Source organism: Nematolebias whitei, chromosome 12 (genome assembly GCF_014905685.2).
Source record: "Nematolebias whitei isolate Nwh7 chromosome 12, NemWhi1, whole genome shotgun sequence".
In the NCBI taxonomy this organism is placed as follows: domain Eukaryota; kingdom Metazoa; phylum Chordata; class Actinopteri; order Cyprinodontiformes; family Rivulidae; genus Nematolebias; species Nematolebias whitei.
The window spans coordinates 32,261,670-32,275,359 of NC_056509.1; the positions used below are offsets into that span (position 1 = coordinate 32,261,670).

General features: G+C 39.8%; 1 protein-coding gene across 1 annotated transcript; it reads left to right on the forward strand.

Moving 5' to 3' along the window:
- The first annotated feature begins 787 nt into the window (after positions 1-787).
- chrna2b (cholinergic receptor, nicotinic, alpha 2b (neuronal)) lies at positions 788-11,137 on the forward strand. Its single transcript, XM_037685432.1, has 6 exons — positions 788-857; positions 4,989-5,140; positions 5,386-5,430; positions 5,527-5,636; positions 7,710-8,847; positions 10,955-11,137. The coding sequence occupies exons 1-6, from the start codon at positions 788-790 to the stop codon at positions 11,078-11,080; spliced, it is 1,641 nt and encodes a 546-aa protein (XP_037541360.1). The 3' UTR covers positions 11,081-11,137.
- The last annotated feature ends 2,553 nt before the right edge of the window (positions 11,138-13,690 follow it).

Genomic DNA, 13,690 nt, shown 5'->3' on the forward strand with positions numbered 1-13,690 from the left:
TTTATTTGTTTTCATGATAAAGTTTTGAGATTCTTTTGTGATCCATGTGTGTTTTGGAGAACTAAAACACCCCGCCAAGTAGATTCATTCACTAAGTCTGCCCTCTAGCTGATTTTCACAGAAACAGTCCACTTAACTGTCACTCATCATTTTATAAATAAATCGTGGTCATGCTGTATTTTCAAAGGTAAATATTGAACCGGAGTGGTCCTTAATGTCATTTCTACAGTGATTCCTGTGTGTAAGGGACAGAAGGAGTGAAGAGAGAGAGAGGATGACAGAAAGAGCAGGAAGGAGGGACCTTTAATGGGAGCCAACCAGATAAAGGTGCTCAGCAATGTCCCAGCTCTCGGACCTAACAGTGCAGACCTGCACCTCTCCATCAGGGGATGCACTTTGTGTTGGCTCGAATATGGAATAAACAGGTTTGGATGCTGCGCACATGCAAACCAGGATTGAATGACTGTTTTGGACCAGTTCATAAACTTGTTCGTCTGATTAAAGGTGGTAAGATTGATGGACTGTGCTGCGAACCACGAATGTTTCCTCTCGCTGACATTAAAAGTGGCACTTACCGAAGCTGAGCAATGAGCTACATGTCGGTGCGTCAATTTGATGTCGGATCGGTGATATTTCAGCAGTTTTCGTGCCAGTGGCGGTGAAGTTACCCTGTAATGCCTCCCAGCTGCGAACATGACAGATGCTGCTCACTCGGTGACTGACGGTACCGGCTCCGCGCTGCACTCTGATGACGAAGTTGGACTTTTCTCCTCGACCCAAGTGCAAAATGATCCACAACCACCTGTTCTTCTTAAAATGGTCTTCTGTTGTCTGGGTCGTTCTTCTGACTCGGTCAGGTAAGCGTTTCTTTGTATTTAATTCGAAAACGGGACGGTGTTACGGACACGAACGGCTAGCCAAACTAGTTTAAATTTAATATGTTGATTAGAAAAGTCCCATGATCCTCTCTGATTGCGCAAGTGGCGCGTGCTTGTTCTTCTGGCAAAAATATGATTTTTGTTAGTCTCTTTTTTTTTTTTTTGTCCAAACTTGTAAGTCTGAATTTATTTGTCAATAAAAGTATTTATACTCTTTTTAATATTTTTTAAATTCAGACAAAAGAAAAATAATTACTTGAAGCGGTTTGTTTGCTAGCTTAGCCCAAAAGCTAGCCACAATACAAGTTTATTTATTTTTGCACATATTTAAAAAAAAAAAATTAAGCTGACCTAATATATATTATTTAACTGCACCTATATTCCTTTAAGCTTAATTCTACTTTGTAAATGAGCAAACTAAATTTTGTTAAATGGCACTTTGCACTTTTTTTTCACCTACGCACTGTAAGTACCAATACTTATTTTTGGTTAATAAACATATTTTTCCTGTTTTGAACATGAACACTTGCTTAAAGATATATTATTACTTTTTTTAAACACAAAAAAACACATTCTACTAAAGCCATGACATAATTAATCATTTGAAACACCTTTAGTCATTTTTACAGCCTTTAATTTTCACTCCAAGAAAAATGTGACCACAGCTGCTACTGAGGTTATTTTACCTCATTTATTTATTAATAACTTTTTCAAGCTGATGCTTTATTTTTAAGCTTTTATTGGCATGACACATTATTTTAGTGAGGAGTTGCCCAACTTTTAGCTTGCCAGGCTATTATTTATCACATATTTGTTTGTCTTATGCACAAAACATTGGTGGCTTTTTCTGTAAAAGAAAAAAAACATCATTAAATGTTACATAAATACAATGATAAGCATTTGCTGCATCATCTATTTTCATTATTTTGCATCTCCATGTGATACAGATTGTTAGAAATATTTACAGCATCACAGATAAAGATAAATGTTTATCTCAACTGAAGACGTTTTCTGCAGTTTTTTTTTTTTTTTGTGTGTTAAACTAAACACACCTTGTGTGCTTTTATTATGAAAGCACAATGTTTTCTAGGCATAATTGTAAAAACGGAGCTGGAGTCAACTTCAAAAACATTTTTAAAGAGGCTTTTTCGGGAGATCATTTTAAACGCTTGAATGTGAATAACTTTTTCACTGCGTTGCAGGAACTCTCTCAATAAATGCCCACTGTGGATTTATGTTGCATGTGAAGGTTTCCCAGCTCTACTTGAGCAGTCGCATGTGAACGTCAGCTGGAGCTTGCTGTTACGACACCGACACAGATCCCCTCTCTGAGTTGGAACCTTGCAGTTTTCTCCCTCCACAAAGGGTTGCGTGTGTTTCTTCTGTGAACTTTTTACTGTAAGCACTTGACAGCCCAATTTCACCGAGAGCGCCTCTGGCTGGAGAAGCTGCTGACTCGATCCTCCAAACCGGTCAGTGTTTTATACATCTCGCCAAGAGGGTTGGCCGCCGTCCAACCTTCTCAGTCCAGCGTGCTGAATGTTGGAGGTGTCCTCTCGTTTCAAAACTCCACTGGCAGGAGGATTTGATATATGGCGGCCAAGAGCCTTTTGCCAAACCTCACATCTGGTCTTTCCCAGATGCACGGACAGATGAACGTGCCCCACTCCACTTATCGAATGACAGTAGACAAAGTCTGAGGTTCATCCTTGTTTGTGACTTTAAAAAGATAAGCTAGTTGGGGAAATTCTAGTACCATCTTCATATATTGCAAAGCTCATTTCTAAATAGGCAATGCTGAGAAGAAGTAAAAAAAAAAAAAAGACTATTGTTACTGATTGTTTAATCTTCACTTGAACTTGTTGAATGTTCATCTACAGTACGAGTTGGACTTTACAAGCTGAACAGTTCACCATATGGGCAGGTAATAATGTGGCCAACAATGTTTGTTACCAGATGAAGGTCCTATTTGATGGTCCTTGATGGTTGCACACCTCACTGGGTTGCCGTTTACCCTTCACTATTCAAGACAGATACACAGTTAACGAAACATTATTTGCAACCCAATAGAGCTTTTCATTTTGAACATGATTTTAGTCCTTGGAGTAGGGCTGCACATGTATTTTTTACATTTATATTACAGTTTTGGGGCTTTTTTTTTTAAAACAAAAGACAATGTTTTGACAGATGTGCAAAAATATAAGAAATTTCAAAGGGGAAACCAATCCATCAGTCTTGTCAAGAGTTACTTGAACAAACCATGCGAACAATAAGTCACCATTTTTAAGATGAGTAGAGCACGAGCTGCTGTAAAAATGTCAAGATTGTAGTGTATTCACTTGTTGCGCTGCTACCGTTAAGGTATTTTTCAGGTTTATGTAGTTAGTGGATTTAACTGTACGCATGTGAAAATAGTTTTAGCCCTTGTTGATTGTTTTGCAACGAATAATCTTTGTGTGTTTAGCAACATATTAAAATATTCAACTTTAGCAATCACAAAAATAACCATAACTGAGTTAATTCAACAGATGTTGAGCTAAAGTTTGCTGTGGTGGTAGCTGAGACTCATCCCTAATACATACTGAGTGTTGCCAGATCACACAAGACTTTAACTCAAGGTGGTTGTTATGATGCCTTTTTTTTTCAAGAAAATCTATTTTCATTATATAATCCACTAAAACCGTCAGACATGTTAACATGATATCGCTGTTAAGTAGACAAAAAAAGCTCATCTCACCTTAACTCATAGTAATGATGTGTAACTCAGTCTGACTATGCTAACGGGTGAGAAATTTCAAAGCGCTGATTCCTGTTTATTCCCGTGTTTAATGCATTGATTTAGTCTAAAATGCTTATTAACGATCCAATTAAAGAGGCAACCTCTCCCTGTGAAGCCACACGTACAGATAATATTACTTTATGCCTTGAATGGGGCCATTTTGAAGAAAGAATAGATATTTCCTCAGTCTCTATCTGCCCATCTTGAGAGATTACCTCAGGCGGAGCTCAAATCAAGACATCACAAGATGTGGAAAAGTCGATAAGACTTTACAGCGAGAAGTCTAAGATATATTTTAAAAAAATTTTGATAAAATATAGGCCTGTCACAATAAACAATAAATCAATTAATCGCATGATAAATGAAAATTATCGACCTCTTTTCATTTATCGGCTTTATCGTTTCTTCGTGTCTCTCTCGTTCTAATGAAGACACTGGATGACAAGAGGCACAACTCTGGTGCTCTTCACTCCCTTTCTCTTTAAAATCAATTTTAACCGTCCAAAATTGCATTTTTGGATCATTAAAACAGCTAAGCTGAGAAGCTAAACTACGAGCTAAGCTAACAGGCCAACCTCGAGGAAAAAAAAACCTCCGTCTTGTTGAAGTTCCAAAATTCACGGGTGAAACTCTCCCTTCATCTAAAATTGCTTTTCTCTGCAAAAAGAAGCTGAGAACTCATTTACTTTTTTTTTTTTTTTATTAAAAGCTTTGTGTGACAAATGCTATGCTAAAGATCTCAAACCGAGAGACAGCCCATGTCACGTCAAGGGGCCTCCCTCCCATTTTTCTTAAAGCGACACACTGCTCGCTCCCTCACTATCCATCCTCCGGTTCAAACAGTCTTATACTGCCATCCAATGGTACTACACACAAAAATTAACCAACATTTCTTCTTAAATTTGACACTACTAATTATTGTCAAATTTCAAACAATATTATCGTTTATCGCAATAATTTCTGAGACAATCGCCCAGCAAAATTTGCTATCGTGACAGGCCTAATGAAACGCACATGCTCCCTACTCTTGCTCATATTTCCACAAGCTTAAAATCGCAGCAGTTACATTTGGTACCATTTGTTAAAGCAGGATTGTGAAGGTCAGGGATGAGAGAAGATCAATGCACTATTGAACTTCCTACTCTTCCATCTAATTGTTGTTTTTCTTGACATACTATTTCCTAAAAAGGTGTGCAGCAGTAAAAAGTGTAAATTTAGAACTACATTTACTTTGAAAACTACATGGAATCCTTCAACCTCAGATGTTTTTATGAGCTGTGAAAACGGGAGGCTCTTGTGCACTTTCAAAACATTTATGTTTTTCTCCACAGTTCTTTGCCAGGTGAAGACTCACTCGCACGCTGAGGATGAGCTCTTCAAGACGCTGTTCTCTGCTTACAACAAGTGGTCCAGGCCCGTGCCGAACATCTCCGACGTGGTCATTGTCAAGTTCGGACTGTCCATAGCTCAGCTCATCGATGTGGTGGGAACTTCTGTTCTGGTTTAAATGAAATCACAAAGAAACAGACTTCACTTCTGAGTACAACTCGGCTTAGCTTTTCATTTTAAAATGTTATTTATTTTATTCGAGTCACATGTTGAGCTTTGAGTTTCAAACACTAACAAATACATTTTGTTTGACTAAAGTACTGTAAAGTCTGTTACTCTTTGACTTGGCCCCACTCTTTACCATGTTCTCCGCATTTTCTGCCCGTCTTTATCTTTTAGGATGAGAAGAACCAAATGATGACAACTAACGTGTGGCTTAAACAAGTAAGAAAAAATGTTTTTATGTTGGTTTGTTAGGATTTTAACTAGAAATATGACGCACAAATACATCAACCTTCAAAGTTGGTTTGTCCCTCCCAGGAGTGGAACGACTACAAGCTTCGCTGGAGACCGTCTGACTTTGACAACGTGACGTCCATCAGAGTTCCTTCAGAGCTCATATGGGTACCAGATATCGTACTTTATAACAAGTAAGTTGCAAGAAAAGACATGTAGCAGTAAAGATGGCCCTTAGGGACAAACATTTGGTGACAAGTATTATTTTACCATCTTTAATAATCGTGCACATGGTGTTAAAAGTTTACTTTTGCGATTTCAACAGAAGGTTTGCTTGAAACACAGCAGTGAAGGCTGCCTATGGGACAGGTTGGCAGGCCGTAGACTGATGAAGTCCTCTGGATGGGGGACGAAACATTTCTCACTTAAAGAAACTGGTCCAGATGACATGATTTAACCTTTTATTTATTAATATTAATAAATATTTTTGTCATGTAGTTCTTAGGTCATTAAGTTCTTAGGTGAATCAAAATGCAAAAACTAGTTAAAACTAATAAAAGAAAATAATTATTGTGTCCATTTATGCTTACCTGTTACCATACTTTCTGCCGTACACGTCGCATCAGTCCAAATATTTCTAATAAAGTGAGGAAAAAAACCATAAGTTGCTTTGCCGTATAAGTTGCATCTATTATGCGTCACCGCTGACGCGTCGCGTTTGTTATGCATCACCGCTGACCACCTGAAAACCTGGGCTGGCATTGTGCCAAAAATCAATTGGCTGCCAAATGGCAGCCACAGGAGCGTGCACGGGAGGACTTTAACAAAACATTTAACAAGATTAACACCTAAAAGCAATCATGTGTTTGCTTGAAATTATAGCGAAGGTGTGTCTCAGTTGAACTTTTCCTTAAAAAAATTCACTTCAGTGGTCAAATCTGCTGCATGTGCGGCCAAATTGAGCTAGTTTGACGTTTGCTCCAGGAGTTCCCGAGCAAGACAAAGGTGGCTCAGTATGGCAACCCTAATATCCACTTTTACCTATTAGCGAGACATTTGGCTTCCCATACTAGTTGAGCACCCTCTAGCAGCTGAAAATGGTAGTGTTCAGTATTTTCCATGTAAAAATGAATGAAATCTGATCTCAGCCAAAAACTGAGTTATAAATATGGGGGAAAAACATAAATAAGTTGCTTCGCTGTATAAGTCGCAGGGCATGCTAATTTACGCAAAAGGTGCGAAAAAACTTTCAGATTGTCTGCAGCGTTCATCAGCATCAATACGTGTTCAGACATGACCAAAGGCTCCAGCTTTATGTTGTTTAATGCTGCTTTTTTTTATTTTACTACAAACAGCAGTAACCATTTTTTATGTGTATTTATTTAAATTCTCCCACGACTCGAGCTGCCAGAGTCCCATTACATTAAAGTCAGATTCTGTTTTATTATATCTTGAGGACTTGTTCTGGTTATTTTAGAAAATGATCAATATTGTTTGTAAAGTTTAATCATCACTAAGCTTTCTGAGCTGCTCACTTTCTAAACGGGTTTAATTTTTTTGTTTTTTCAGATGTGATTGTCTTTGTAAAGTATTTGACTTGGTAAACCAGGAACTCACTCATAACTCTGTTGAGCATGCAACATTTTTATTCAGTGTCTAATTTATTTAAAATAAAGGCTAAACCTCAGTAAAACTTTTCAGTTTATCTAAATTATTGTTTTCACAGAGCTGCACGTAATAGAAAAGTACTTTTTATTAACATGTTATAGAATAAAAGCACTTTTTATACATTGTGTGAAGCTGGCGCCATCTAGTGGTTAATATATCGGTTTTATTAAATCACAAAATGTATGGTTCTGTTTAAATCTGTAACAGATGTAAAACATATTTGACTTTTCTTTGTTACTTTCATGGTATCTTGATGGATTATATTTATTTCTAAATGTACACAGCTCTCATTCAGATGATTTCTGTATAAAATCCACTCGGGTTTGACTCGTTCATCTAAATTCACCTCATGGAGATTAAATGGAGCTGGTTGATTGCCGAGTTCTGCTCCGTTGGGTCTCTGTAATCACGGTCTGTTAGAGAAATGAAAAGAGGAGACTGATAAAATGATAATAGCTTCAACAGAAGCTTTCCATTATTCTCTCCAAAGTAAAAAAAACGACTTCTATTGTCTGTTGGATATTTTTTTTATTTTTTTTTACCTCTAAATGAGTGTTTCTGCTGGTGCTTTCACATTGTCTCTTCGTCCTCTCCTCCAGTGCTGATGGTGAATTTGCCGTGACCCATATGACGAAAGCTCACTTGTTCTACACGGGCAAAGTCCGCTGGGTCCCGCCGGCCATTTACAAGAGCTCCTGCAGCATCGACGTCACCTTCTTCCCCTTCGATCAGCAGAACTGCAAAATGAAGTTCGGCTCCTGGACTTATGACAAGGCCAAGATTGACCTGGAGCGAATTGAGAACACCGTGGATCTCAACAACTACTGGGAGAGCGGAGAATGGGCCATCATCAACGCTGTGGGGACATACAACACTAAGAAATACGACTGTTGCCACGAGATCTACCCAGACATCACCTACTTCTTCATCATCCGAAGGCTCCCTCTGTTTTACACAATCAACCTCATCATCCCCTGCCTGTTAATCTCCTGCCTCACTGTGTTGGTTTTCTATTTGCCCTCAGACTGTGGAGAGAAGATCACTCTTTGTATCTCCGTGCTGTTGTCCCTCACCGTCTTCCTTCTGCTTATCACGGAGATCATACCATCCACGTCCCTCGTCATCCCCCTCATTGGCGAGTACCTCCTCTTCACCATGATTTTTGTCACTCTGTCCATCGTCATCACCGTGTTCGTGCTCAACGTGCACCACCGCTCCCCTAGCACTCATAAGATGCCCCGCTGGGTCCACTCCGTGTTCCTGGACCTGATCCCGCGCTGGCTGTTCATGCGCCGGCCTGCGCCTGACGGCCGGCGCCGCAGGCTGTTGCTCCTCCAGGAGGAGCGGCGGCTCTTACGGATGGCCGGGTACAAACCGGCCAACTGCATCAGCACCTCGTCCACCTGGCTGAGAGACGGGAACGTTCTGGAAAACCCAGAGAGATGCTGCTACGAGGATTTGGAGCTCGGCACTCTGGCAACATACTTCTTCTTTCGCCCCCCATCACCGAGACCCCCGGGTTCGACTCCTCCGTCGCAACAAACGCAAACGCAGAACCAACAGGAGGGAGCTGCAGCGTCGGTCAGACAGTCAGCTGGTGGCAGGGTTAACTCCACTCAGAAGCCAGCTACAGGTGACAGTTTGGAGTCGTTGCAGCTCTCACCGAACGTGATGCGTGCTTTAGAAGGCGTGCACTACATCGCAGACCACCTGAGAGCCGAGGATGCTGACTTCAGTGTGAGTATCACGTCCGTCACGTATTACAACAGCATCAGCAGCTCTGTGGTCCTGCAGAGCTTCCAGTTTGGTTGATCATCAAACAATCTATTAGTTAATCTAAGATCATCTGTCATGAACTAACTGATCTATCAAATCACATTTATTTGCTTTTATTTTAGACATACTGACTCTCGCATATCAAAATCAACAAAAAAAAACAGAAGAATGCAACACATTTTCAGTACAATTAAATCCTTTTTGATCATGTTAATCGGTCATTACATTCATGTATTTACAGGTGCTGGTCATAAAATTAGAATATGACAAAGTTGATTTATTTCAATAATTCCATTCATAAAGTGAAACTTGTATATTATATTCATTCATTACACACAGACTGATATATTTCAAATGTTTATTTCTTTTAATGTTGATTATAACTGACAACTAATGAAAACCCCAAATTCAGTATCCCAGAAAATTTGAACATTACTTAAGACAAATAAAAAAAGGATTTTTAGAAATGTTGACCAACTGAAAAGTATGAGCATGTACAGCATCAATACTTGTTACTCCTTTTGCCTGGATTACTGCAGCGTGGCATGGAGTCGATCAGTCTGTGGCACTGCTCAGGTGTGATGAGTCCAGGTTGCTCTGATAGTGGCCTTCAGCTCTTCTGAATTGTTGGGTCTGGTGTATCACATCACAGCCAGCCTCTTCACAATATTCCATAGATTTTCTATGTTGTTATGGTCAGTCAAGTTTGCTGGCCAGTTAACAGGGATACCATGGTCCTTAAACCAGGTACTGGTAGATTTGGCACTGAGTGCAGGTGCCAAGAACTGTTGGAAAATGAAATCTGCATCTCTATAAAGTTGATCAGAAGCATGAAGTGCTCTAAAACTTCCTGGTTGGCTGCGTTGACCTTGGACCTCAGAAAACACAGTAGACCAACACCAGCAGATGACATGGCACCTCAAACCATCACCGAAACTTGACACTGGACCTCAAGCAACATGGATTCTGTGCCTCTCCTCTTCCTCCAGACTCTGGGACCTTGATTTCCAAAGGAAATGCAACATTTACTTTCAGAGAACATAACTTTGGACCACTCAGCATCAGTACCAGGCGAGACGATTCTGATGCTGTCTCTTGTTCAAGAGTGGCTTGACACAAGGAATGCGACAGCTGAAACCCATGTCTTGCATATGTCTGAGCATGGTGGTTCTTGAAGCACCGACTTCAGCTGCAGTCCACTCTTTGTGAATCTCCCCCACATTTTAGAATGGGTTTTGTTTCACAATCCTCTCCAGGGTGCAGTTATCCCTATTGCTTGTACACTTTTTTTTTTTTAATCACATCTTTTCCTTCCCTTTGTTTCTCTATTAATGTTCTTGGACACAGAGCTCTGTGAACAGCCAGCCTCTTTAGCAATGACCTTTTGTCTTGTCCTTCTTGTGCAAGGTGTCACTGGTCGTTTTTTGGACAACTGTCAAGTCAGCAGTCTTCCCCATGATTGTGTAGCCTACAGGACTAGACTGAGACCATTTAAAGGCCTTTGCAAATGTTTTGAGTTAATCAGCTGATTAGAGTGTGGCACCAGGTGTCTTCAACACTGAACCTTTTCACAATATTCTAATTTTCTGAGATACTGAATTTGGGGTTTTCATTAGCTGTCTGTTCAAATCATCAACATTAAAAGAAATAAACATTTGAAATAGATCAGTCTGTGTGTAATGAATGTACAAGCTTCACTTTTTGAATGGAATTACTGACATAAATCAACTTTGTCATGATATTCTAATTTTATGACCATCATCTGTATAAGATAGAACTTTGATTCTGCAGGAAATTGTAGAAAATTCCTCAATAAAACAGATTTGGAAACGTTACTGAATAAAAAAAAACATTCTTCTTTTAACGACAACTGTTTTGCCATGTCAAAATATTTATCCTTAGGCTGCAGCGTTGATGGTTCAGTGTTTTCATCACATAACTTATACCTGATGTAATTGCCTAAATATATATCTACTCTGACTACATTTACCATTTGGCCTGTTAAATTATGTTTTATGTTAAACATGATTTATTCTTGGTTTTCCTGAGCTTTACTCTCTTTTCACAGGTGAAGGAGGACTGGAAGTACGTCGCCATGGTGATCGACCGCATCTTCCTTTGGATGTTCATCATCGTGTGCCTGCTTGGGACCATAGGCCTCTTTCTCCCTCCGTGGCTGGCTGGCATGATTTAATTTCCGTGTGAAAGCATTAAAGTAAAACAAGTAGCTGAACTTCAAAACTGGGACTGTGTTTGGATAAAACAGCGCAACCTCTGTGGCCTAAAAAGTTCATGAAACTCGTTACGCATCAACACCTACACGGTGAACAGATCCAGATTGTCACCGGTTGTTTCAAAGGTTTATTTTCAGAGTTCACTGTACACTTAAAAGTGCAGCTTTAGTATCTCATGCATTTCAGCAGACGGAGATATGCTGACTTGTTGCAGCTTTACTCAGTGGAAGATGCACCTCACATGAAATGCTCATCAGGTGGCGTTCGGCTGGAATGCCAACGTTTGCAAGTTAACATTCACTGATGGTCTCGGATGATAAACTCTGGAGGAAATGCATATAAGCAAGCTAATGTTTAGGAGTTAAAATAGGCTCACAAGTTTTAGCAGAAATGGTCACAAAGTATGGATAAAATTTAAAAGCTGCAATTAACTTATTTTCTGTATAACAGACAATTTTCACTTAATCAGTTTTCATTTTAGATTTTATTCAAATGTAACAAAATATAAATGTAGCTAAAATTCAGGTCAGTTTGACCAGTGTTTGCTAATGTTAGAATGTTTAGTTTTACTGTCGAGTCAGATTTAAAAGAGCCACACTAAAAACCATTTACTGCTCCCAGTGACAGCTGTTTATTGTAAATATGTAGCAGTTGTACCCAGATTTAAAGGGATTTCTGGATTAATCACCAAAACTTGTAGCTTCCGTTCAGTCCAAAGCTGTTTCACATTTGATCTTTTGGTTCAGACACTAACAGCAATAATAGGATGGATATCTCATCTTTAAATTATGCAAAATAAACCGTTATAATCCCATTTAGGATTATTCATCTGGAACCAATGGCTGCTGTGAATTTTATTATAACAAGTTTAATCAAATGCACTTTCACTTCCTATTCAAGAAGCTTTTTTAATTTGCTCTACAAGTGTGGAGACCTATCCTTTTTTTGGGGGGGGGGGGGGGATTTGGTTGCTTTTGATTGAATTTGCTAGAATTACTGCATCATGGTGCCACACGCCTGTTTTCAATTTTTACATGCCGCATTTCTTTCACAATGCAGCCAAAATTCCTTTGAATAATCGTGCTATGTACCGTAGTTTTCGCTGTATAAGTCGCACCTTTTTACATAAATTTGCAAGTCCTGCGACTTGTACTCTGAAGCGAATGTGTTTTTTCCCAATATTTATAACCCAATTTTTGGCTGAGATCTGACTAGTTCATGCATTCGGACATGGAAAATATTGAACACTACCCAAAAAAGTTCAATCTGGTCCTCTGGACATTCAAAAAACAACAAAACAAAAAACCAAAAGGCAAAAAAAAAGTAGAAACCCACACAGACCAGTATTTGCCGTTTGACTCCCATCACCCTTTGGAGCACAAGTTAAGAGTCATCAGGACTCTGTATCACAGAGCAGACAGCGTCCCCACTAACTCAGGAGCCAGGCAGAAGGAGTAATCCTACACAAAACAGGCTCTAGAGCAATGTGGATATCCTAACTGGGCCTTCCTGAAAGCAGAGAAGAAACCCAAACAGGACTCCAGTCAGCCATCAGGTGAAAAGGAGGAACCCAGACCCAGACCAGTGGTCATTCCGTATGTTGAGGGAGTATCAGAGAAATTGAGACATTTATTTTCTAAACATAACGTTCCAGTGGCTTTTAAACCCCAAAATACATTACGGCAAATTCATCCCAAAGATCCAGTCCCCCGGCACAAACAGAGTAATGTTGTGTATGCTGTTCAGTGTCAGGAGGGCTGTGATCAGTCTTACATTAGGGAAACTAAACAGCCACTGGCCAAAAGGATGGACCAGCACAGAAGATCAACATCATCAGGCCAGGACTCTGCGGTCTACACTCATCTCCAGGCCAGCGGTCACTTTTTCAGGGATGAAGATGTTCACATCCTGGACAGAGAGGAACGATGGTTTGAGAGAGGAGTAAAGGAGGCCATCTTTGTGAAAAGAAATCGTCCATTGTTAAACAGGGGTGGAGGCCTCCGGGTTCAACTGTCCCCCTCTTACAATGCTGTGATTGCTAGTATCACTCAGCCCTCTGTGAACAGTAAACAGCCATCAGGTGCTAATGATCCATTGTTAGGCTGATGGTCCTTCTTGACCATGTGAGCAGCTGGTTATGGTTGTCAGCAGCAAACTGGTTGATCCTCTGAGAAGGTGCTATTTAAGAGACTGAGCTGAAAACAGCACCTCAGACTGAGGAAGTCTCTCGGATGAAAGACGAAATGTTTCTACATTTTTTTTTTTGCTTTGTTTTTTTTTTGTTTTGTTGTCTTGTTTTTTGAATGTCCAGAGGACCAGATTTAACTTTTGGGGATTCTTCTACCTGGATTATTGAGCATGTATCAGGATATATTGAACACTACCATTTTCAGCTGCTAGAGAGCCCTCGACCAGTATGGCAAGCCAAGTGTCTCATTAACAGATAAAAGTGGATATTTAAAGAGACACTTTGCTTGCCATACAAGCCACCTTCGTCTCGCTCCAGAACTCCTGGAGCAAACGTCCAATCAGCTGCATTTTGCTGTGCCGTCCTGGCGAAATGCAGCCGA

Bases quoted from the DNA above. Each gene is read 5' to 3' on its own strand.
- chrna2b (XM_037685432.1), top strand. From the start codon at position 788: ATGATCCACAACCACCTGTTCTTCTTAAAATGGTCTTCTGTTGTCTGG. The intron at 858-4,988 runs GTAAGCGTTTCT...TTTTCTCCACAG, and splicing joins CGTTCTTCTGACTCGGTCAG to TTCTTTGCCAGGTGAAGACT. The intron at 5,141-5,385 runs GTGGGAACTTCT...TTTATCTTTTAG, and splicing joins TAGCTCAGCTCATCGATGTG to GATGAGAAGAACCAAATGAT.